General features: G+C 44.9%; 2 protein-coding genes across 3 annotated transcripts in view; one reads left to right on the top strand and one right to left on the bottom strand.

Moving 5' to 3' along the window:
• Positions 1–11,659, top strand: part of ZUP1 (zinc finger containing ubiquitin peptidase 1) — a 23,919-nt gene extending 12,260 nt beyond the window's left edge. For both annotated transcript variants that reach the window (XM_085857003.1, XM_085857001.1), the window contains 4 exons: positions 1–158; positions 3,787–3,992; positions 5,689–5,745; positions 9,371–11,659. In XM_085857003.1, coding sequence (XP_085713129.1) covers positions 1–158; positions 3,787–3,992; positions 5,689–5,736 — 412 coding nt within the window. In that variant the 3' untranslated portion in view covers positions 5,737–5,745; positions 9,371–11,659. The remainder of the gene's footprint in view (positions 159–3,786; positions 3,993–5,688; positions 5,746–9,370) is intronic.
• Positions 6,179–24,246, bottom strand: part of LOC147011325 (amine sulfotransferase-like) — a 21,378-nt gene continuing 3,310 nt past the window's right edge. The window contains exons 2-6 of the mRNA XM_085857005.1: positions 9,363–9,565; positions 9,119–9,251; positions 8,022–8,113; positions 7,750–7,927; positions 6,179–6,504 (exon numbers count right to left, since the gene is read on the bottom strand). Of these exons, the coding sequence (XP_085713131.1) occupies positions 6,353–6,504; positions 7,750–7,927; positions 8,022–8,113; positions 9,119–9,251; positions 9,363–9,565 (758 nt within the window). The 3' untranslated portion in view covers positions 6,179–6,352. The remainder of the gene's footprint in view (positions 6,505–7,749; positions 7,928–8,021; positions 8,114–9,118; positions 9,252–9,362; positions 9,566–24,246) is intronic.

The raw sequence follows: 24,246 nt of genomic DNA, 5'->3' as shown, positions 1-24,246 counted from the left end.
ATGTCGAGTGGTGGATTTTCATGTGCCATCCGGACCTGCAGGAACTCACCCCAGACTATTGCAATGGGTGTTAAACCACTTCTGCTCCAGCACCGTTTCTCCAACAGGTCGAGTGCTGAATCAAACGTGCAGGCCTCCTCTCTATCTCCAGCACCAAGGTATGGTGTTGTCTCTCATCGAGTACCTTTCATGGAGGGAGGAGGAAATGCTTGATTGACCTGAATCTGAGCTAACGAGCGTTGTAATTGCTCGATCGGGATCATGCACAACGGTAGAATCTGAAAAATACAATAATAGTGAAAATAGTAATAATGAGGAGCATGATATCATTTTAGTATCCAGGGTGACCCCAACCATAAACTTCTTCTTCTTCTTCTTCTTCTTCTTCTTCTTCTTCTTCTTCTTCTTCTTCTTCTTCTTCTTCTTCTTCTTCTTCTTCTTCTTTCGGCTGCTCCCGTTAGGGGTCGCCACAGCGGATCATCTGTATGATCCGCATTGTGATTTGGCACATGTTTTACGCCGGATGCCCTTCCTGACACAACCCTAGTCGCCTCTTGCGACACAGGGATATGGTACACCTATTTTAACCGGGGTATACACCGGCCCAGTACACTGGTACTCATTTCACCGACCTCGGAAGGATGACAGGCTGAGTGAACCCCCTGGTGTATTAATTCAGTGGCCCAACGGGGCTTGAACTCAGGACCTTTTGGATCCTAAGCCGCTGCCCTAACCACTGCGCCAACACCAGGCAACACCAGGTGTGTGACCCCAACCATAAACATGACTTCAAAATGGTTGTTTCCACCTCACCAGATTCCAACACATTTGTGGATTTCCTCTTTTTGGCGAAATTGGATAAAGTTCAACTGAACAAAGTTCGTGAGATTTTCACCACCCTTCTTGCCCCCCTCCCACTTTGGTTCACTCTTTGTCTTTAGCTACCTCCTCCTCTTTGGCTCACTTCCCTTCATATTTGGCTACCTCCCCCACTCTCTTTGGCGAACAACCCCCCCCCCCCACTCCACCTTTGGTAGCTCCTCTCCATATATGTCCCCTCCCTATTTGACCCCCTCCTAACCCTAACCAGTACCCACTTTGGCAAAAAATCCCTGTTTATGAGTCAGGTTCTTGGTAATAGTTGAACAATAACTTTTAAAACATAATTTCTGTTTTATTCGTTGATTGTTTGTGAAGTTGTTGACGACTTCCGCCACTGAAGGTGAACAGAGATTATATTTTCACCACTGTCTGTGTGTCTGTCTGTGAGCAGGATATCTCAAAGTTATGGAGAGATTCGGACGAAGCTTGGTGGACAGGTTGGGTGTGTGACAAGGACAAATTGATTCGAGTTTGGTGAAGATCTAATCCGAATCCAGATCCAGATAGTAGAATTTTTTTTTTTATTTTTTAATTGATTCTTCACCATTGAGAGATGGAGCCAAAAACGATATATATCATGATATCTCAAAAAGTTGTGGACGGATTCGGACAAAACTTGGTGGATGAGTTGGGTCGGTGACAAGAACAAGCTGATTAAATTTTGGTTGCGGATGCAGATCTGGCCTATCAGTAGGATACAAAGCATAACCTATTCAGCCCTGGCGGAGGTGTGCGCTCTTCCGAGTGCCATTCTCGTTTGCTTCTTTGTTTATGAAGTTTTGTTTTTGTTTTTCTCTTTCTTTCTTTCTGTTTTTTTTATTTAAATTATTATTATTAGCAGAAGACCCACCCTACGGGCGATCTTGTTCCAAGCATGTAACATGTTCTTCTGACACAGACCCTTATTTGGGTGGTGTATAGGCAACTGACAGCTCTGTAAAGGCAAAAAAAAAAAATCCGGGTTACGTGCAAGAAGCAAAAACTTACCAAGTGCTGAAATTCAAAACACCTCACAGCACTGGAAAACGTGGGCACAGGAATACTGCACTCTCAATGGTGGAGACTTGTAATACCCTCCCCACCTGTAGGCGGTGCTACATGATACACATTTACATAGAGACTTCATGGTCCCCCTCTCTCTCCCACCCCACACCCCAAGACCACCGGCAAAAATAAAAACACCCCCATACATTCATTTAATTGTGGTCATTCTGGAGGGGGGGGGAGGGAGGTAATCACTCATTCGTTCCTCTTCTTCCCCACATGTGGCATTAACTTCCACATCCTCTTCAATCTCATTCCCCCCCTGTAGATCTTCAAAACAGCTGTTTCCCACCATCTCGGATCATCCCCGATCCAAAGCCATGATCTTTTGTGCACCCATTAAAACACGCCCACCCCCACCCAATCACTCGTCCTTCCAGTTTTCCCTCCTGAGAGTTTCCTTCCGTATCAGGCCCCCCCCTAACAAACGGACGCCAACGTTGTCAGACGGAATGAAAACCCGTTATTATTGTTACAAAAACAGCTAAAATTGATGAAAAAGCGGCCGAAATTGAAACCAACACAGTAATTATGGTCGCAATAGCAGATATAACCGAAACCAACACGTTTATTCTACACGCAAGAACGGTCGTCACGGACACAACAATGGACAATCCCGAAATAGATCGGTGGGGAACGGAAGCATGATCAGTTATTTCCGTCGTGAAACGTCCGGGAGCGAAACAAAAGCGGTTCATTCCGGTTACTGTAGTGCGAACAAGATGGCGGATGCAGTAGAACGACCTGTTACGGAATGTAAATTTTTAGTGCTTGTGCCTCGAACATGAATGTAATATAGATAATATATAGTGGGTCGTCCCTGATGTAGTTTTAACAATTTATTAAACCGAATTTTGTTGCGATGACCATGTTTGGTTTGCCTGTATTTCGAGCCCCCGAATGAAGGATCACTAGTTGTGTAGGCCCAGTTCAACACAGGGGATCGTGTATGGGATCTTTTTACAGTTTTTACTTCATATTAACTTTGTTACTTTATTGGAATTTGCAATTTATTATTACTATCAAATTTTACCTCTTGCAAATATAAACGATCAATCGTCACTGATCGCTGCAGCACGGGGGCACGGATTACACGAAATGTCAGCCCCACATTAAGTCAAGAGGGCGCCTTTATCGTTGCTTGTTTCATATCCCGTACCACAAACGGGTTTTCATTAACAGACATGATATATTCAAGGCAGACTACGTTAAAGTTAACTTTCCATAACTTCAAGAACTTTTCAAGCCGCCATGTTTCCCACGTTATGGGAACCGGAATGAATCGCTTTCGCTTCGGTCTCCACCGTTTCGCGACGGAAATAACCGATGTTGCTTCCATTCCCCACCGTTCTATTTCGGGATTGTCCGTTCTTGCGTCCGTGACGACCGTTCTTGTGTGTAGAATAAACGTGTTGGTTTCCATTATATCTGCTATTGCGACCGTAATTACTGTGTTGGTTTCACTTTCAGCCGCTTTTTCATCAATTTTAGCTGTTTTTGTAACAATAATGACGGGTTTTCATTCCGTCTGACAACGTTGGCGTCCGTTTGTTAGGGGGGCTTGAATATGATCCATCTTGTACACCCCATTCATCCTTTCCTGCCCATACCCATTGTTTGTCCAAGTCTGCCTATGTCTTGGCTTTCATCTCTGCTGTTGGTGTCCCCCTCCCTCCTCTCTCTGTGCTGTCCTTTTTCTCCTGTTGCATCATTAAACCCGTTCAGTGCACTAGTACTAGCTCTTCCACAAGCCTCGACTATACATACTCCCCAAAAACCCTATTAATGGCTTCCTTTTTACACACACACACTTCTTTATGGATCAGGATTTACTGACTTGCTTTGTTTTTGCTTTTTTAGGCCACAGTCGGACCATCGTGGGCGTGGAGGAATGGCGCAATGGTGGCCTTTGCCTCCTCGTCTTTGATCCTTCCCAGAATTGTCGGACTTTGCAACGTGTCCTCGACCTCAATGTTCAACCCCTGCGGAGATTTGCTGGAAGCTTGAAGCACAAGCAGTATCAAATCTTGGCTGTGGAGGGAGTTATGACTCGAGAAGAAACTGAGGTTAGAAATGTTTTGAGAACGTTTTTTTGTTGTTGTTGTTGTTTTGTTTTGAAAAATGTTTTCCAATGGATAATCCCAAATGGCCAAAACCAAAACAAACGACAGTTATAATCGATTTAAGTGACACATATTGTCCTGTGCTCAGGGATCACACCGCCAGGGTGAAATAATGAGGCAACCACACCCCGAGTCACGGAGCCGAGTTGCGGCCCAGATTACGAGCGGTTGGAGTAAGCGGGTTGATTAACCAAGTGCGAGTGAAATGGGACCCACGCCACGGTGTTGGCGACAGAAAACGAACTCCATTCACGATCTCCCTATGTGAACAAACAAATGGAACGGAAGCACGAGTTCATCAAAGTGTCGGCGGAATCAATAAAATTCTGACGCTGGAGCAGCAGTCGCCGTTTGGGCAAATTGCGCGGGAATGTGACCATCGCCTTGTCGATGTCGTGAGCGGTAAGCAGCGTATGGTAGTTTCGACGGTGCAATGACCACGAGAGGCAGTTTTGACGAATTGATAACGAAGAAGTTGTGAAGCAGATGAGGATGTTGTGAGATCGGTAAGAGTGCGACGGCGCTGAAAACAGTGCTTTGTCGCGCGTCTCTGTGGAAGACGTTCTCGTTTCCATCGACTGCGGTTTATTTTCCCCTTCGTGTTTTTTTTTCAACTTTTTTCTTTGCTTTTATTTTGTTTTGTTCCTTGTTTTGTTCGCCCCCACCCTCCCCTCTCACTTTGTTTTCCCCTCGGTTTGACACAAACTCCATAATGCAGGTGAAGCGAGCACGTGACTGATCTCGAGATACCTGTACGCGTTTGCCTTGTATTTTATTATGATCACCAATCGGTTTCCAAAGCGGTGATTCCGTGCATTGGACACGGAATGCATGAGCGAGTTTTCAAAAGCAACATATATGCTTGCCTCCCCAACTACCGCCTTACCAGCTTTCACTGAACACCTTATGATTCCTCGACGATGGTGCTGTGTTCTCGAGGATCATCACAAATGGGTTACATCATCCATGGATGCTACAACACTGGTTACTAAACTTTGGAGGAGTTGAGCGATGCCTTGCGCACGTCATGATTTGTTGGCTTGCTCAATGTAGGACAATAAATGATAAATATTTGTTTTTGTTTTATTTCTTTCCAAAACTGTTGCTTTATCGTAAAACTGATGACATGGAGCTGCACGTTCGGCACCATAAATATTACTTGGGATTTTGGGTGTGATACTTCTCAAGATTAGCTTTTAAATACCGGAATGTATTGAGCACACCCTCCCCCAACTACTGTCCCCCCCCATTAGTTCTTCCAGCTCACCTGTCCCCCTCCCACAGCTACCATCTCCTCCCCCCCATTAATTCTTACACCTCACCTACCCCCTCCCCAAATTACTATCCCCACCCCCATTAATTATTCGAGCTCACCCGCCACCCTCAACCAACTATCGTCCCCAACAACATTCTAGCCCACCCACTTCCCCTCGCCCCCCCATATTAATTCTCCCAGCTCACCTACCTACCCCCACCCCTTTTAATTTCCTTGATCTGTACATGATTAAGATTGTAATTAGTTCCTGTAATTTCCTTGTGGAAGATTGGCAACACAAAGGAATGAACCTTCATTTTTGTTTTGCCACAAATCACCGCGTTTTTAACGTATTCTCTTTCCACCTCCCCGACTCCACCGCAGGCTTGTCGCATCGCATCGCACGTGTTCACCGCACAGCGGGTCCCTTGATCTCCGCAGGTTTGCCAAGAAAACGGCTTCGTTCGTTTGTTTGTTTGTTTGGTTTCTGTTGGAGAAATTAACCGAGCTGTTTTATAAATTGTGTTCACGTTTGCCGATGAAGCAGATTTGTTTGTATTTTTAATTCTCTCTCTTAATCGACTTTTGTTTAAATTTGTATTTCATCCACTTCCTGAGCACCGGGCACATGCTTCCTGTTGTCAGGATGTATTTTTCAAAGGAACCACAACAATGATGTTTTTGTATTTGTGTCAATGGCGATGAAACGATTAAAATACCGTGTATGAACGAACACGATGGTGCACACAACACGTGATCTAAAGACGAATTCCAGAGAGAGGGGAATTACTGTAGCTGGAAACTGCTGAATATTTAAAATGCCTGATCCCGACAGGATTTGAACCGTAACACAAACATGAGAAATCACAGTCGATAGGATTAGCTGTGCTTTATGAAGTCTCGGAGTAAATGGGATCCAATAAGAAAGGGTTTACAAGGCCTTGAAGGACTTGGAGGAAATGAGGTTCATTTAATCATTTGGGTGCAAATGAAATCATTCGATGCAGCACCAGGGAATCAACATTGGACGTTCCAGCTTCATACCCTTTCACACGGACGATCCAACAGGCAGCTTTTCTCGGCTTGGGGGAAGGTCCCAGGTGAGATCCAGGTGGAGTCCCTCCATGCGCTCACGATACGCGACGTCAAACCGCTCACTCTGAGCCACGGTGAAGTGATTCTTCCAGTCTCCCACTTTGCCTGGCAGTAATGGAATGGTGTGTTAGAAAGGAGGCAAAGTAGAAATGTGAACCGAATCTCAACGGAATCCTTTCATCTACTCTCCCTGGAGTGCTCCAAGGCAGCGTTCTGGGCCCAGTCCTATTTCTGATCTTCATCAATGATCTCTCTGACTCTCTGGAAAATCCCCTTTATCTATTTGCTGATGACTAAACCCCTCTGCGTATGCTTGGTGTTGGCTTAATGGTTCGGGTGGTGAGCTTGGGATCCTCGGATCCTGAGTTCAAATCCCACTCAGCTGTTGAATTAATACCAGGTGGGGTTGACTCAGCCTGTCATCCTAACCAAGGTCAGCAAAATGAGTACCAGCTTGCTGGTACACTGCCGGAGTGGCGACCCGTGCAGGATTGTGCCCAATAAACAAGGAGACTGCTCAGGCAGCACCAACGCTCTGCACAGAGTGTGGTCCCAATGGATGGATTGAACCCTCTGCAATGACATCCCTTATCCTTCAGACAAGAAGGCTGCAGCCTCTTCCTCTCTTCAGACCTTGACAAAAATCACAACCTGGTCAAACAGTTAGAATATGTCTTTCAAGCCTGACAAGTCTCACACTCTCACTCCCTCTTTCTGAAAGGATCATTTGGCAATCCTCCCCTCACCTCCCCCCCTCCCCCCAGCTTCTCCCCTCCACCCTCAATTATGAGGCACTCATCTTGTGCACTGGGAGAGATCATGGTTGTTCGTGGACCATAGACATGAATACCACGATGAGAGGTTGAACGAAGCTTGAAGACTCTCCATTTATTTAAGAAAGATTCACTCTTGAGTTCAGGGCAAATAATTCAAATTAAAAAAAATGAAGAATTACAAGATCTGAACGAGGTTGAGTTTTACCTTTATGTATTTACTTGAAAACGTACACCATTAGTAAGTGCCATTTGATTTATTATTATATTTTCAATGATCTCAGGCTCTTGCGTTGGAGTATGTACCTGCGTCAGAGTAGTGGCCCCATGCCCATGAAAAATTGTCTCGGCAGCTTAATCACGTGCAGAAGAAAGATATTAATGGACCTCAGTGTGCTTTGACATGAACTACGAGGACGTAAATAAACAAGAGACGAAAACATTTGATATGTGCAATTTGAACCAAGTTCTCGGCATCGTGAGCCTCAGATGGGCTAAACATATTCCAGAAGCTAACCATTTCATTAACATCGATCCTCTTTTCGAGCATGACCTGTGACTGCTCAATGAAACTCACCTTTTCTTATAAAATCTCCCTTTGAGAGATCATATAACTCCTCCATCTTGCTGTAGTTGGTCAATGGGTTGTGTCGCATACTTTCAAAGGAAGAATGCTTCATCACCCCCTGCACCTGCTCCTCTGTGAGGCTTTTGTCCAGGAAGGTGCAGATCCGCTTTATGACAGCAGCCAGGTCCTATAAACATGTGCACACAACTGATTCAACACACACACACACACACCACACACACACACACACACCCTGATATATGGCAGCACTTCAGTCTCACCTTGGACATTTCCTCGTAGGTCACGTGCAGGAAATTTTTGTAACCGCTGTTGAGCCACCCACGGACGTGTTCAGACCACTCGCCATAGGAACCTGCTCACCACACAAAGCTTTTATACAGAGGTGTTATTGCTCACCTTTAAACATTTTTAATCCCAATGGTAATTAACAAATCAATGATTGGTGCATTCATTCATTTTGTATTCCACTCTGGAATAAACTCGTGTATTAACTGGAACAGCACTCGGAAGAGCACATACCTCCGCCAGGCTGAACAGTTTACGTCATGTGTCCCACTGATAGGCCGGATCCAGATCCAGACCTGAACCAAAATTGAATCTGCTTGTTATTGTCGCACACCCAACCTGTCCGTCCATAACTTTTTGAGATATCTCGCTGTGTGTCGTTTGTGGTCCTATCCCTCAATGGTGAAGAATCATTGAAAAACAATTAGGGGATCCGGATCTTCACTACAATCTAAGCATTCTGTCTGTCACACACCCAACCTCTCCACCAAATTTCGTCCGAATCCATGCACAACTTTTTGAGATATCCTGGAGACAGACAGACAGATAGATTGGGTTAAAAACATAACCTCCGTCCACCTTCGGTGCTGAAGGTAATGATAAATACTAAATGACGTATGGGCTTTACACCTTTCACCTGTTGTTACAAACATACATACCTTACCCATTACCTCTGAACTCTTCAGGAACTTGTATATTTATTCTTTGCATTGGTCTAAGGCTCCTCCAGGAAGTAGATTGTACATACATCACACGCAGGACAATGGCATTAACAGACATCGGTGAACTTTTACATGAATTACAAGAAAATCGGTAAACAATAGACCAACACGTACGGTGCAGTAATATGGGATTTGAAGTCAGGTTTTCTGCAGGGGTCAAATCGGAACTCCAAACAGAATCCATAAAACTGAATGAGGTTTTCACATTGAACCTCAGCAAACCAACATTCCAAGTGAGCTGAACACACGAGTTCAGAAATCGAACTGTGGGATTATACAGGTAAAGTAATTTAGATCTACTCCACCACCAGGTGGTTTTACACAGATGATAAACTAAAGGACATTCTTACTTTGGCCTTCGAGGAATGACTGTAAAACGTCCTCAAATTTACTTGGGACATCTGATGGTTTCGCTTTCAGAATAGCAAAGAAATGGAAGAAGGACACCAGGACATCCTTTGGGTTTCGAGTCACGTAAATAACCTAGAATGGAACAAACAATGTTGAAAAATCAACGGCAACTGTGCAATCCCATAGTTGGTGGGATATAAATGAGCAATCTTACATCCTTCATCTCCACCGTCGTGTCCCTACCTTTGCAGCTCCTTCTCGCAATCTGCGTGGCATGAGTCTAAAGGGAAGATGAGTGGTGATGGTTCGGGGACTCTGAGCCTCCAGCACCTTCTGATGATGCAGCTCGAGCCAGGGTGTGCGGTCAAAGGTCGCGACATCCTCCAGTCGACTGTTGTCCCCCTCCACCTGAATCAAGCTCACCAATACCTGCATCCATGTGGTTCCTGCAAAGACATACTGTATATGTCCACAGGGACACTGGATTGCTAACGTACTCCAGCATCTGTTGGCAATTTTAGATTCAGATATATATATATATATATATATATATATATATATATATATATATATATATATATATATATATATATATATATATATATATATATATATATATATATATATATATATATATATATATATATATATATATCAGCTGAAGTACCTGGCATTACCTTGGGAAATTCAATGCAACATATATATGTTGAAATATTTCCTGGATGACAAATTGGAGAATGTTGGCCTTGTAGTTTTGTATGAATTACCAATCTTGTGTGTTGCAAAATGTGCTTGGACTTGTATCAAAATGCTTCACCTCAGGGTGCCCAACATGTGGCCCTGGAGGCTGCTTGCCTTGCACGTTGATCCTCAACCTAAGCCTGTGTCTGCTCTGTAGCCTCAGCTGACCGCCGAGCTGCTTGTGTTGCATGTTAAACTTCAACCTGAGCCCGAGTCTGCTCTGGCATCTCACGTGACTTGTAGACTGCTATTCTCTTTGCATCCAATTTGTTTATGCCCATTAGGGGTCTTTTGTGGTGGCATGTGATAGTATAGTGCAGGTAAGGGAGGTTAAGATATTTCTTAACAGAAGTGTTCCCTTGGGAGTTCCAGAAATGCTCTGATGGGCATCTTACCGTGCCGATCTTTGTGACGCAGTAGATTGAAGTTAAAAAGCAAGAGAGGGATTCCACCAAGACAGGGAGGATTGAAGGTAGGCAACAAACGTACCAAGGGAGTATACAGTTTCCGTTATTAGCTTGCATACATATGACCTCAACATACGATATTCACAAAACATTACTTAATCGCGGCAGTGTGTCAGCAACTTCCTTGCACGAGGCCGAAACATCGAGGTGTTGTAATAAACCTGTGCACAGCATTCTTTCTTTTTTTTAATAACAGGCGTACGTATGAACACTATAGTGATTAAATTTGTGTTGTTGACAACAAATCATGACAACCTCAACATATGATCTTCACAATACATATTATTTGATCGCTTTCTGGTGGGAAAATGCAGGCAGTGTATTAGCACAAAACCTGATTGAGGACTGAAGTCCAATTTTTCATATATTTAATTTAGTTTTTCAATTTTTTTTTTAATCCAAACATAGCCCTCGACCTTCCACTGGATGAAAAGGGAGGCCATGCAAAGTTCGGTTGCAATGGTTGTTGCAGGGTGCAAATGCATAAATTAACAAACACACAAACTTTCTTCTTCACACAGATTGTTATGTTTGTGGAGGGTGGGGGTTAGATGCTACCAAAGTAGGGAGACGTGAGCTTATGAATTGTCCTGTTTGAAGGTGCACCATACAGTGAGTGGTGCTTGGTAATAGTCAGGGATTATGGTTTCGGAACTTGTGCATAAAATCTCGATGTCAACTTCTACCGGGAGACTCGGCATGAGAGTGAGAGTAGGAGTGTTTGTCGCTTCTCAAGGGGCAGAGCTATGAACGCCTGCAGAGGTGGAGTTATAGATGCCTACCAAAGGGGCAGAGCGTTGCCTGGGGAGAAGAAGGAGGAGCCTGAGGGGCAGTTGGAAGGTCTGAGGAGGTAAAAAAAAGATGGCTGAAGAGAAAGACTGAAGAGTTGTGCCACTTTGGAGGATTGAAAGTGTGTGAAGGAAGTTGTCCTGCCTGCCTGTCTTCATCCTGTGCCTAATCATCCTGTCTACCTGCCTCTTCTCATTTCGTCATTCCTGCCTTGCCCCGTTTCGTTGACCAGCCCGTGTGCCTTCGTCTCATCGTCCTGGTCTTCGTCTCCCCATCGTCTGCTCACCTCACCCTCGTCCCTCCTCATCACCTGCTCGTCTCTGCTGCCGCCAGAGCTGAGTCCCCCTGATTTTGTCCCCTTATCGTCGGTGACTAGATCGGTGTATGTGGCGCCATAGGGGTTATTCACATTGTACATAATTATTTATCGATTTTGTGTCCCCTTATCTTCCCTACCGAACCTGCCATCATCTCCGATGTCGCGATTACATCATCCCTGAGTTAATGTTTGTGGTTCGGGAAATAAACCCATTGCTTTTTAAAGCTGTTGGGTTTTCGAGTCTCTCCTCTTGACACGCGGGCTCGTGTTATCCGCCATTGATTTGGAACGTGTAATCAGGAGTTAAGCCGCTCGGGACAATAGCTCGACGTTAGTTGAGCCATCAATGCTACATTGGTGTCAGGAGTGTGGATTTAGAACCCGAGGACTTCTAAATTGATAGGTAATTGGTGTTGGGCGCAGGGGATCACACTGCAAATTGAAAAGTAATTTTATTTTTTGAAATTCCTTGGTGTGTGCAGGAAGAACACCCCTGTACAAAATTGCTGATTTGCAGGATTTTGCAGTCAGAGGAAGCAGCGAGGATGAAGGAAGCGAGCTGGTTTTGAGGATTCATGAGGATTAGGGGCGGAACCTTCCTCATTCCTGAGCCATCGAGCCAGAAAGCGGGTGTAATGACTTCGCATGTAAGGTGCAAGCGTGTGTAAGGCCATGTTCGGAAAGTTAATGGAACGAATGGACAAGATGGGTGAACAAATGAATGAAAATGTAAGGGAAATAAGGGGAGGGTTACGGAGCATGAACCACTGGCTCAGGGTGACGGAGCACGAACCACTGGCTCAGGGTGACGGAGCACGAACCACTCGCTCAGGGTGAGGGAGCACGAACCACTCGCTCAGGGTGAGGGAGCACCAACCACTCGCTCAGGGTGAGGGAGCACGAACCACTCGCTCAGGGTGAGGGAGCACGAACCACTCGCTCAGGGTGAGGGAGCACGAACCACTCGCTCAGGGTGAGGGAGCACGAACCACTCGCTCAGGGTGAGGACGCGCGAACCACTCGCTCGGGTGAGGACGCGCGAATCACTCGCTCGGGTGAGGGAGCACGAATCACTCGCTCGGGTGAGGGAGCACGAACCACTCGCTCAGGGTGAGGGAGCAAGAACCACTCGCTCAGGATGACGGAGCACGATCCCCTTTCTCAGGGTGAAGGAGCACGAACCACTCGGGTTGATGGAGCATGAACCACTCTCTCGGGGTGACGGAGCACGACCCACTCGCTCAGGGTGATTGATCACGACCGACTCGCTCGGGGTGACTGAGCACGACCCACTCGCTCGGGGTGACTGAGCACGAACCACTGGCTCTGATTGAGCGCAGCAAAAGCATCCACAGTAAGCGAACGATTCACTCGGAATGACGCAGTGCGGTACTGCTGTCGACAATGGGCGTTCGGCATATGGCTTAAGCACTCATGCAAACACTCCAATTAATTGGTTGATAAGGAACATTTGGCCAGGCTGTCACCGCATACCACAAAGGATCCTTTTAACTTTAAAGTCCATCTTCACCACACACACAGCAGTTGATGAAATAAAATGAATCATTGAAATAAAATGTCTATCCACAAAAGAGTTGCTGCGTAATGCAGATCAACGATGAAAAGATCTTTAAGTTCAATTGCCCGTGAAATCAACATTGCAAAAAATCCACCATTTTGCCAGCTCGTCTGTGCACTGTCATATGGAACATTGGTTCGGGGTCCGCGCAAACGTTATAACTTTATTTTAAAACGTCCGTTTTTGTTTTTTAACTACATTTGCTTCGATTCCTTGTAGAACACCTCGTGAAACCTCCAAAAATATAGACACATATGGCAGATGCTATGGATCAGCACTTCCTCTGGGAGACAGGGCAGGAGGTCTAGCAGTGAATGCATTAAATCATATAGCTCAAGGAAGCTGGTTAATTTTGTTACTTTCCTGAATATTTTGTTCACTCAATATAATTCTCCAGACAGTAGAAAAAGATAAGTTTAATGCTTTGGAAATTTCACATTTTCTTGTGTACGTACTGTATAGAGAAGGAGGGAACATTGCTATATTGGTTTGCTTAAGCCTTACTTGCTTAAAGTAAACAGCTGTTTTGGCTTAAATACATATACACTGATGAGCCAAAACATTTTGACCACTGACAGGTGAAGTGAATAACATTGATTATCTTGTTACAATGGTACCTGTCAAGTTGTTGTTATTGTTGTTCGTCTTTCGGTTGATTCCTTTCGGGGTCGCCACAGCAGATCATCCGTTATGATCCACATACTGATTTGGCATAGGTTTTACGCCGGATGCCCTTCCTGAGGCAACCCTGGTCGCCTCTTACCACACAGGGATAAGGATTGGGTTTCGCCATGATTCTGGGCTGCCCTACACCCTCTCACAGCACGGCCCAGTGCAGAGCTCCCGTCCTCAAGCGATCCTCCAACCCAACCCTCCGAGTAGCCGGATTACAGGCGCACACTACAATTCCCGGTACAATGGTACCTGTCAAGGAGTGGGATATGTTAGGCAGCAAGTGAACAGTCAGTTCTTGAAGTTGATGTGTTGGATGCAAGAGAAATGGGCAGGAGTGAAGACCTGAGCGACTTTGACAAGTGCCAAATTGTTATGGCCAGACAACTGGGTCAGAGCATCTCTGAAACGGTAAGGCATGTGGGGGTGCTCCCGGTGAGCAGTGGTGAGTACCTCCCGACAGTGGTCCGAGGAGGGACAAACCACAAATCGGGACAGGGTGTTGGGCGCCCAAGGCTCATCGATGCGCGAGGGCAATGAAGACTATCCCGTCTGGTCCGAACCGACAGAAAATTTCATGGTGGTCATGGGAGGAATGTGTCACAATCCACAGTGCATCGCACCCTGCTGCATAACCGCAGACCGGTCAGAGTGCCCATTATGACTTCTGTCCACCGTCGAAAGCACCTACAATGGGCACACGAGCGTCGGAGCTGGACCTTGGAGCAATGGAAGAAGGTCGCCTGGTCCGATGAGTCCCGTTTTCTTTTAGATCACGTGGATGGTCATGTACGTGTGCACCGTTTACCTGGGGAAGTGATGGCTCCAGGATGCACTGTGGGAAGACGACAAGCCGGTGGAGGTAGGGTGATGCTCCGGGAAATGTTCTGCTGGGAAAGCCTGGGTCCGGCCATTCATGTAGATGTCAATTTGACATGTGTCACCTACCTAAACATCATTGCAGACCAAGTACACCCCTTCATGGCAATGGTATTCCCTGATGGCAGTGGCCTCTTTCAGCAGGATAATGCGCCCTGCCACACTGCACACATTGTTCGGGAATGGTTTGAGGAACATGAAGTGTTCATGCTGTTGCCCTGGCCTCCAAATTCTCCAGATCTCAATCCGATTGAGCATCTATGGGATGTGCTGGACCGACAAGTCTGCAACTTATAGGACTTGAAGGATCTGCTGCTAGTGTGTTGGTGCCAGATACCACAGGACAACTTCAGGGGTCTTGTAGAGTCCATGCCTCGGCGCTGTTTTGGCGGCACATGGAGGACCAACAGCATATTAGGCAGGTGGTCATAATGTTTTGGCTCATCAGTGTATATACATGTATATACACGTACATACAATGTTACTTCGATTTGTACACCAAAATTTAAATAAAATAGCCAATATCAAAGCTTTTTCACTTGCACTCCTTCGGATAAAACCACAAGTCGACGAAGAACCAAACTCTCATTTATACAGTTACAATGTGATGTCCTCAATGTCGATTGGTTGAGAGAAAGAAAGGATGGGATTACCTGATTGGTGGAACCACAGAGCATCATGAATAATCATTCGGCGGAGATGAATCACCAATGTGCCGGTGGAACCGTAATGCTAATTAGCTGAGAGATAGAAGGGGGGAGGGGAGAAACCATGAAGGGGGTGCAGTTTTCATGATGACTCGACGTTGACTGTGGTACAGTTGTCACACAGTCATGCCATCATAGTCATAATTGATATAAAGTTTGGACAAATTCTTTCTGTCTATAAAGAATCGGGTTGGTTGACCTGATGAACGTGGCCACCATTGCATGAAGGTGAGCTAAACTGCGTCCTCTACTCAGGATTTTAAACCGGCCGATACGATATTGCTCTGCACACTGCCAAGGATTATTCAGTTAATGGTAATCAATTGCAGAGGCACAGGGAATAGTTGTCGTGCTGTGTACATGCCTACGAGCCTGAGTTGGTTGTCTGTTCGGTTGACTGATCCCCAAAGGGACAAAAACCAACTCGGGCTTGTCTAATTGTTCCAAATGTTCTGTCGTGGCTGGGATTGCACCGTCCATAGGGATGTTGGTAAACAGGGAAATCACATCAAAAGCAACCATGATCTCATCATCTTGTCTCATCATGTCTTTCAAGTCTTTTTTTTTTTTTTCCAAACTCAAAACTGTTTTTAACCGTTCCTTCTGTTTTGTTTTTTTTGGAGCCAATCCCTTGTTGTCATCGAAACTACGATAATCTCGGTTACCTCGTCTGCCTTGTCGTTTTAATAATGACAGATTTTGGTTAATAGTCGTTTTTTTTTTTTTGATTTGGTGTGGGATCCTAATCCAGTTTCTGGTAAGTGTTCCTATCTGCCAATAGTGAGACCATTTTTGGTGATATGTATCCTTTTTCATAACGACTACAGTTCTGCCTTGATCAGCTGGTGCAAAAAAAACCAGGTCGTCTCTTTGAGCTTTTTTAAGTGCGTTGTGTCCAATTCTTTGTGGTTTTGTGTCCAAATAAATTGCTTTGTGTTTTTTTTTTCCCTTCTGAGAAAAACTTCAACCTTTTCGGAGAGCCCATTGCTTATGTTAATGTTGTCTTCAGTGTGGACGTTTTTAATTTCCGACTCCACTCTGGCAATAATTTTGATGTGATTTCCCTGTTCACCAACATCCCTATGGACGGTGCAATCCCAGCAACAAGAGAACGTTTGGAACAATCAGACGTGTAGAGATGGCAACTTGACTTGGAATGACGTCACAAATGTACTCAGAACCTGCCTCGACAGCACAACCCTCCTTTACGATGGAGAGCGCCATCAACAGATTTTTGGCTCGGCAACGGGATCACTGCTGTTGAGGCAAACTTGATAACGGAGGACTTTGGCTGCCACGTTTCTGGGTCAGATATGTTGATGACACGTTTGCAATTGTACCAGGCTGACCTTCTCGAGCAGCCGTGTCAGGTTCTTCCCGAGCATTAAATTCACCGTGGAAATTGAACAAGCTACCGTTCCTACATGTGGAGGTTCAATGACAACCAGCTGGCACCTTGAAAACGTCAGTATATCGGAAACCCAGATAGACACAACTAAACTACTGGACTTCAACTCGTGCCGCCACATCACACAGAAGCGTAGTGTTGCCCGCACCCTGACTTCCAGAGCTTGGCAGGTTTCATCTTCCAAAAATGCTGCAATCAATGAAATTAGACAGGTGGGAGACATTCTAACACTAAATGGATCTGACAAAAGAATGATACCCAGACTTAGTGAACCAATGAGGATATAACAAAGAGAGGAGGAGGAAGAAGAAGAAGAAGACAAACGTGGTTTCTGTGTCTTACCATATTACCTGGTATTATATCAGAGAAGATTGTCAAAATCATAGGTAGGGCACAAATCCAGGTAGCAATCAATCCCCTCGACACCATTCGTCATGCCATCACTCAATTGAAACATGAAGTACCATTTGGGGACAGATTGGATGTGGTAGATCGCACGGTATGTGAGTGTGGCACAGCTTATGGAAGGGATAAATTAACATACCAGAGCTACGAGGCTGGGAAAAGCCTCACTGTCACCCATAGCACGTCATATCAGCTGGACGTCACACCAAACACACACCGCCGACTAATTTTGGAATCTTGGCATGCTGCATAACAGGATGACGGATTAACAGAAGAAACATTAGAACATCCCGCTCATTACTACCCCTTGATCCAGAAAGCAGAAAGTGGTTGGTGCAAACTCCAAAAACGAGGACAGTGTGGACCACAAATAACCCACAACGTGCAGAGAACATTAAACCCAGAGGACACACCAATCACTCCAGCACAGGTCTGCCCAATCACACAATCTTCACCGAGGCAGACTCGCTCCACCCATACTCCAACCCCGCCAACAACAGGACCAGGTGACCACATCACGTCACCAAGGAGGACCAACCCAGATGTACAATGCATGCCCAATAACTTGGCAAGTTTTTATGCCCATACTTATTTTACCAGATCACGCACGAAACAGATGCAGAGGGAGCAGACAATCAAGCGAGGATGATTAGCGTGAACAACAGGGAGAAAAGTAATAATTTTGTTTTCCGCTCCGAACATCAATGTGTTGGACCAGAAGAGGATTAACACAAGGCAGAATAAAATAGGCCACACACTTGATTGTTCACCGTTTGTGTGTCATGAATGAAACGTCACCTTGAGACTTGATCAGCTCATGCGAGTTTGTATTACAATAGGTACGAGTTTGGTCGAGTTTTATCATTTTGGTTGGCTGTGCATTTTAATAATTACAATGGATAATCCCAACCACAAAGACCTTATATTATTTCAAATGTATAATTATGTGTATATATATATATATATTGTTTTGATTGTGAGGTCGAGATACATTACATATATACACATATATTACTGAGTATGTATTATATATATTACTGAGTATGTTTCCCAGGTGTTTCCCAAGTTATGGCCATTTATGATACGGTTGGTCCGATCTCATTGAAACAATGCCCCAATCCAGTCGTTGTTTACTAGAGCGAAGGAACGAAGCTGCACATACTGGCGTGCACCTACGGGCACGCACCTACGGGCACGCACCTCCTGGCCCGCACTAGTACTAATAATATTTACAACAATAATAATGATAGTAATATCATAAGACAATAATAATAACGAACACACTGTATAATCCCCATGCTGGCTCCAAGCATACCTGGGCTTCGTGAAAGGCAAGCTAATGCTCAAGCAGTGCAGCAGGTGGGTATGCAACAAAGCTGTGAAGACCAATGAAAATTTGGTCCATCGGACCAACGGGGCCCACTCATCGTCCTCATATATAATTACAGCTTGCTTTTTTCAGTGTTGGAAAGGAAGACATTTGTGAATACATTTACAGAGGGGTGAGAGAGGAGGGCGAGAGTGGGGAGGGGGAGAGGGGGGCGTCACAATTCAAGAGAGGAGGAGAGAGTAGGTGCGAGAGAGGGGGGAGAGTTATATAGATTATCTATCTATAATTATAGATAGGCGAGAGAGAGAGAGAGAGGGGGCGTCACAATTCAAGAGAGGGGAGAGAGGAGGGGCGAGAGAGAGGTCACAATTATATCTATAATTATAGATCGGTGAGAGAGAGGGGGGCGTCACAATTCAAGAGAGGAGGGGCGAGAGAGAGGTCACAATTCTATCTATAATTATAGATAGGCAAGAGAGAGAGGGGCGTCACAATTCAAGAGAGGAGGGGCGAGAGAGAGGTCACAATTCTATCTATAATTATAGATAGGCGAGAGAGAGAGGGGCGTCACAATTCAAGAGAGGAGGGGTGAGAGAGAGAGGAAGCGTCACAATTCAAGAGAGGAGGGGCGAGAGAGAGGTCACAATTCTATCTATAATTATAGATAGGCGAGAGAGAGAGGGGCGTCACAATTCAGGAGAGGAGGGGCGAGAGAGAGAGGAAGCGTCACAATTCAAGAGAGGGGGAGAGAGGAGGGGCGAGAGAGGGGGGCGTCACAATTCAAGAGAGGGGGGACGAGAGAGAGGAGGCGTCACAATTCTTCTTCTGTGTTTGATATGACGTCACAATTGACACTGGGGACCTGATAGTCCAGTTGCCAGGTTGAGTACCTTGTTGTTGCGAGAAGTGTATTGTTTTTTTTGATGGTTTCGTACTCGCATGGGTCTATAGAAAAAATTTAGCTTGGTTGCCGGAGTGACAACCTTGGGGAACTCCGATAATTAATTTGTATAAATCCAAGATGGCCACCGCAGACGGAGGTGGAAAATAACTTTTCAACCAATCAACCTACAATCACGTGTGATACATTTTTTTCCGTATAATTTCGAGGTGAGGAATCGATTTCTGAGGTCAGTTGTGTGGTTCAGGGGTCAAATTCAGGGTCAAAGGTCAAGTTCAATGTCATTTTTGGACTATTGAGGGGTTTAAAACGTTTTGACCACTGCATCAACTGCAGATCACTCCTACTCGATAGTTGATGAACGATCCCATTGATTCTAATCTCACCTCTTCTTCTTTTCAGAGAAACGTATGATGGTTGACTCAAGGTGTCTTCTCCACGTGTGTCACGGAGAAGAAACGAAATTCACTGAGATCGGGATCAAGAAGCTCATCTCGTGCGCCAAATCCCGTGGAGATGGAGACCTGCAGGCTAAGCTACAGAACATCATTGATGTTGGTGGAGATGCGGCAAGCATAGCCTGCCACAAAGGTTGCGACTGTACTTATACATCAAAAGAGAAAATTGAGAGAGTGAGAAAGTCACAGAAAAGAAAGGCTGAAGATGAGGGTGTAAGGACAACTACAAGGCCTCATTCTAAGGTAGCCGACAAAGGTGTGTTTGAGTACAAACGTGATTGTATGTTCTGTCGTGAGGAATGTTTACCCATTGATGACAGACACCCAGAAAGATGGGACCGCGTTCGTGAGTGTATGACCAAAGAAGATTTTGACACAGAACGTAACCCACTCCCAACGATGAAAGATAGGCTCCTTGATGTTGCTGAGCAGCGTCATGATGATGTCGCTAGAAGGGTCAAGTTGCACCTTGCTTTTGTTTCTGATCTACCTTCTGCTGAGTGCAAGTACCATGTCCGCTGCTATAACAGTTTCAAGAAAGTCCCCACATATGCCGATTTGCCAACTGGTAGTGCAGATGAAAATGCTCTGAAGGAAGTCATTGAGTACATTAACCGAGACAGGTCCAGAATATGGAATAGTGTTGAACTGCATTCCCTGTACTCGGATCGAGGTGGCAAGCTCGCTCGACGTGACATGTAAAGTAAGTTGACTGACTGCATGAGTAAGGATGTTACCGTTGTTCGGGTAGATGGCTGTGCTGCCATTGTTGGTTTCCGTGAGTCCGTTGCTAAAAGTCTCAAGATAGTTAAGGTAGATGATACGGATGAGAGGAGCATTGCTTCCGTGGTGAGGCAGATCAAGCATGAGGCACGGTCGGTCAAGTACAACAGTGCCAATTACGACCTATCAGAGTTTACACAGGCCAACACAATCAAGGCGACCAGTCCAAGTTTGTTGAAGTTGGTTTCGGACCTGGTCTCCGGTGGTAAAGTGACCAATAAATCTCTGAGCCTGAGCCAGTCAATTCAGAGACACGTTACAGGAACCAGAAATCAGACAACATTAGGACTGGCCATCAAACTGTTGCACAGGCACGGCAGTTCCAAACTTCTCAAACCCCTTCATGAACATGGCTTCACGACCTCGTATGATGAGGCCCTGAGATTCCGAAAATTGGCCGCTCATCTACAAGATGACAATGCACAGGTTCTCCACCAGTTCATGGGGTTGTGTAGAACCGTCGGCGCCATCTTCACGTGGTTTGACAACTTCGATCTCCAGGTATCCACACCCAATGGTCGACGCACTACCCATGTCCTCTCACATGAATTCCAACAACCTCATCCCGCAGGTATGCTGGAGTATGGCCGTGCTAAGTCAGGGATGCAGACCATACTTGCAAAATCTGCTGACCAGCAGGCTCCACCTGAACTTGACATCACGAAGTATGGGTGGGAAATAAAAGATGACACCCCAGTACCAGCAACCTCCGATCAGCCCCCAGGACCCCAAGATCTCATGGATGTAGTGCGGTGCGGCTGTAAGGCGGCAGTGAAGGCGTGCGGCACTGAACGTTGCAGCTGTCACCATGGAAAGATATCATGCACTGTGTACTGCGCTTTTGTTTGTAGTGACGCCTGTTTCAACCCGTTCAAGACAGGAGACGAAGACCAAGATGAAATGGAAGAGGAAGGAGAAGCAGATGTGGAAGATGACGAGGAAACTGAACATCTTGATCTTGCATTCGGCTCTGATGATGAATGGGAGTGATCGCCGTTAATGAATAAACGCTTGACCACCATCGCTCTGAAAATTTCATGATTATATTATTTCATTTTTGGCTGAAAAAGACCTTGAACTTCACCTTTGACCCTGAATTGATCCCAAATCACAAATTTGACCTGAGAAATCGATTCCTCAGGTCAAAATTATACAGAAAAGAGGTATCACACGTGATTGTAAGTTAATTGGTTGAAAAGTTATATTCCACCCCCGCCCGTGGTGGCTATCTTGGATTTATGCAAATTAGCGGAGTTCCCCAAGGTTGCCGCTCCGGCGACCAAGACAAATTTTCTCTATAGACCCATGTGAGTATGAAACCATCAAAAAACAATACACTTCTCATGACAACAAGGTTGAGTACAGAACATATACGGGTGGAAAACGGACTAAGAGTATGTTTCCCAGCTGTTTCCCTCGGGAAAATTCAAACCTTGGGATTAATTAATAATTTGAATAATAATCAAACCTTGGGAGTAAATAATTAAATAAAGTAATAATTAAATAATAATCAAACCTTGGGATTAATTAATTAATTCAAACCTTGGGAAAGAACAGCTTTCAAACCTTGGGAGACACTTGGGAAACAGCTGAAATGGATGAGGAGGAACGATATCAAACTTTGAAAAGGCACATACCCAGGTCCCTAGTGTCGATTGTGACGTCATACCAAACGAAGAAGAATTGTGACGTCAATCCTTCAAAAATTTAATAATTAAATAAACATTAATTGTGACGTCATTCGTGAAGTCAGAGCACCGTGTCCTGTCATTGGTTCACAGATACATGGCCGTAACTTGGGAACCGCTCGTCCGATTGATATCAAACCTTGAAAAGGCACATCCGCGGGGCCCCGGCAATATTCCTGGCAAGTTTCAATCCCATTGGACCGGTGATCGTCCGGTTATTAATAATTTGGGAAACAAATGGCATGATAAGGTGAGAAGGTGGAACGACACCTTCAGCTGCCATATATACACCTTTTCAACACTGAAAAGGCAATAAAATGGCCGTAACTTGGGAACCGCTCGTCCGATCGATATCAAACCTCGAAAAGGCACATCCGCGGGTCCCCGGCAATATTCCTGGCAAGTTTCAATGAGATCGGACTGGCGGTCGTCGAGAAACGGCGATCGCAGACAGACAAACAGACAGACAAACAGACAGACACACACAGAGACTGCTGGAATTATAGATAGATAGATAACCTTTTCCCTCCCACCCCCCCTTTCCCTCCTTATCGCCCCCCCCCTTAATTCATCTCTGTGTGTGTCTGTCTGTCTGTCTGTATGTGTGTTTGTCTGCGTGTGCAATCTCTGTGTGTGTGTCTCCAGCAATCTCTGTATGTGTGTCTGTCTGTCTGTATGTGTGTTTGTCTGCGACTGCCGTTTCTCGACAACCACTGGTCCGATCTGATTGAAACTTGCCAGGTATATTGCTGGGGACCCGTGGATGTGCCTTTCAAGGTTTGATATTAATCGGACAAGCGGTTCCCAAGTTACGGCCATTTATTTTTCAACCAATGACAGGACACGGTGCTATGACATCACTATTGACGTCACAATTAATGTTTTTGTTTTTTTTGCATGCACGGGCATGTGAGAGTGAAGGAACAGCCTGTGTGGTTGTTGTTTCTGGCACGCGGTTTGAAAGTTTTTTTTTGTTTTTTTTTTTTGCACGTATGGCCATGCACCTACGGGCCCGCACACATATATATATATATATATATATATATATATATATATATATATATATATATATATATATATACATATGATATCTATCTATAATTCCGGCAATGTGTATGTGTGTGTGTGTGTGTGTGTGTATGTGTGTGTGTGTGTGTGTGTGTGTGTGTGTGTGTGTGTGTGTGTGTGTGTGTGTGTGTGTGTGTGTGTGTGTGTCTGCGATCACTGTTTCTCGACAACCACTGGTCCGATCTAATTGAAACTTGCCAGAAAATTGCTGGGGACCTGAGGATGTGCCTTTTCAAGGTTTGATATTAATCGGACAAGCGGTTCCCAAGTTACGGCCATTTATTTATCAACCAATGACAGGACACGGTGCTATGACGTCACGATGGTCGTCACAAACACAATTCTTTTTTTTTTTTGATATGACGTCACAATTGACGCTGGGGACCTGAGTATGTGCCTTTTCAAGGTTTGATGTCGTTCTTCTTCATCCATTTCAGCTGTTTCCCAAGTTATGGCCATTTATGATACGGTTGGTCTGATATAATGGAAACAATACCCCAATCCAGTTTTTTTTTTTTTCCACGTACGGGCCCGCACTAGTATATTTGATTGAAAAAAGTCGTCACACGTTTACTAACACAGCACTGTACTCATCAATAGATTAAAACAACTTGTTAGATGTACGCTAACATGGGGAGCTTCAATTAGCAGATTAAACCAAGTTTTCTTTGAGATCATAAAACGACACGAAATAGAATTATTGAAATAAAATACGAATTGTAAAAATATAATTAACGAGATATTTATATAAATGCATCATGAAAAAAATATACACATGAAAACCATTTTAACCCATTTCAGTGGTTGCTGGGAGACAAGAAAGCAGGTTAAAACCCGTTTATAAATACCTGTTTGAATATTTGAACAACACTTTGTTCCAGAGGTGAGTGGGATGGTCGTGCTTGTTGGTGGACATGTTATATTTAAGGTAAT

This window comes from Eptatretus burgeri, chromosome 15 (genome assembly GCF_056783735.1).
Source record: "Eptatretus burgeri isolate ZD-2024b chromosome 15, Ebu_testis_v1, whole genome shotgun sequence".
In the NCBI taxonomy this organism is placed as follows: Eukaryota; Metazoa; Chordata; class Myxini; order Myxiniformes; family Myxinidae; genus Eptatretus; species Eptatretus burgeri.
This window is presented reverse-complemented; position numbering and strand designations above follow the sequence as displayed.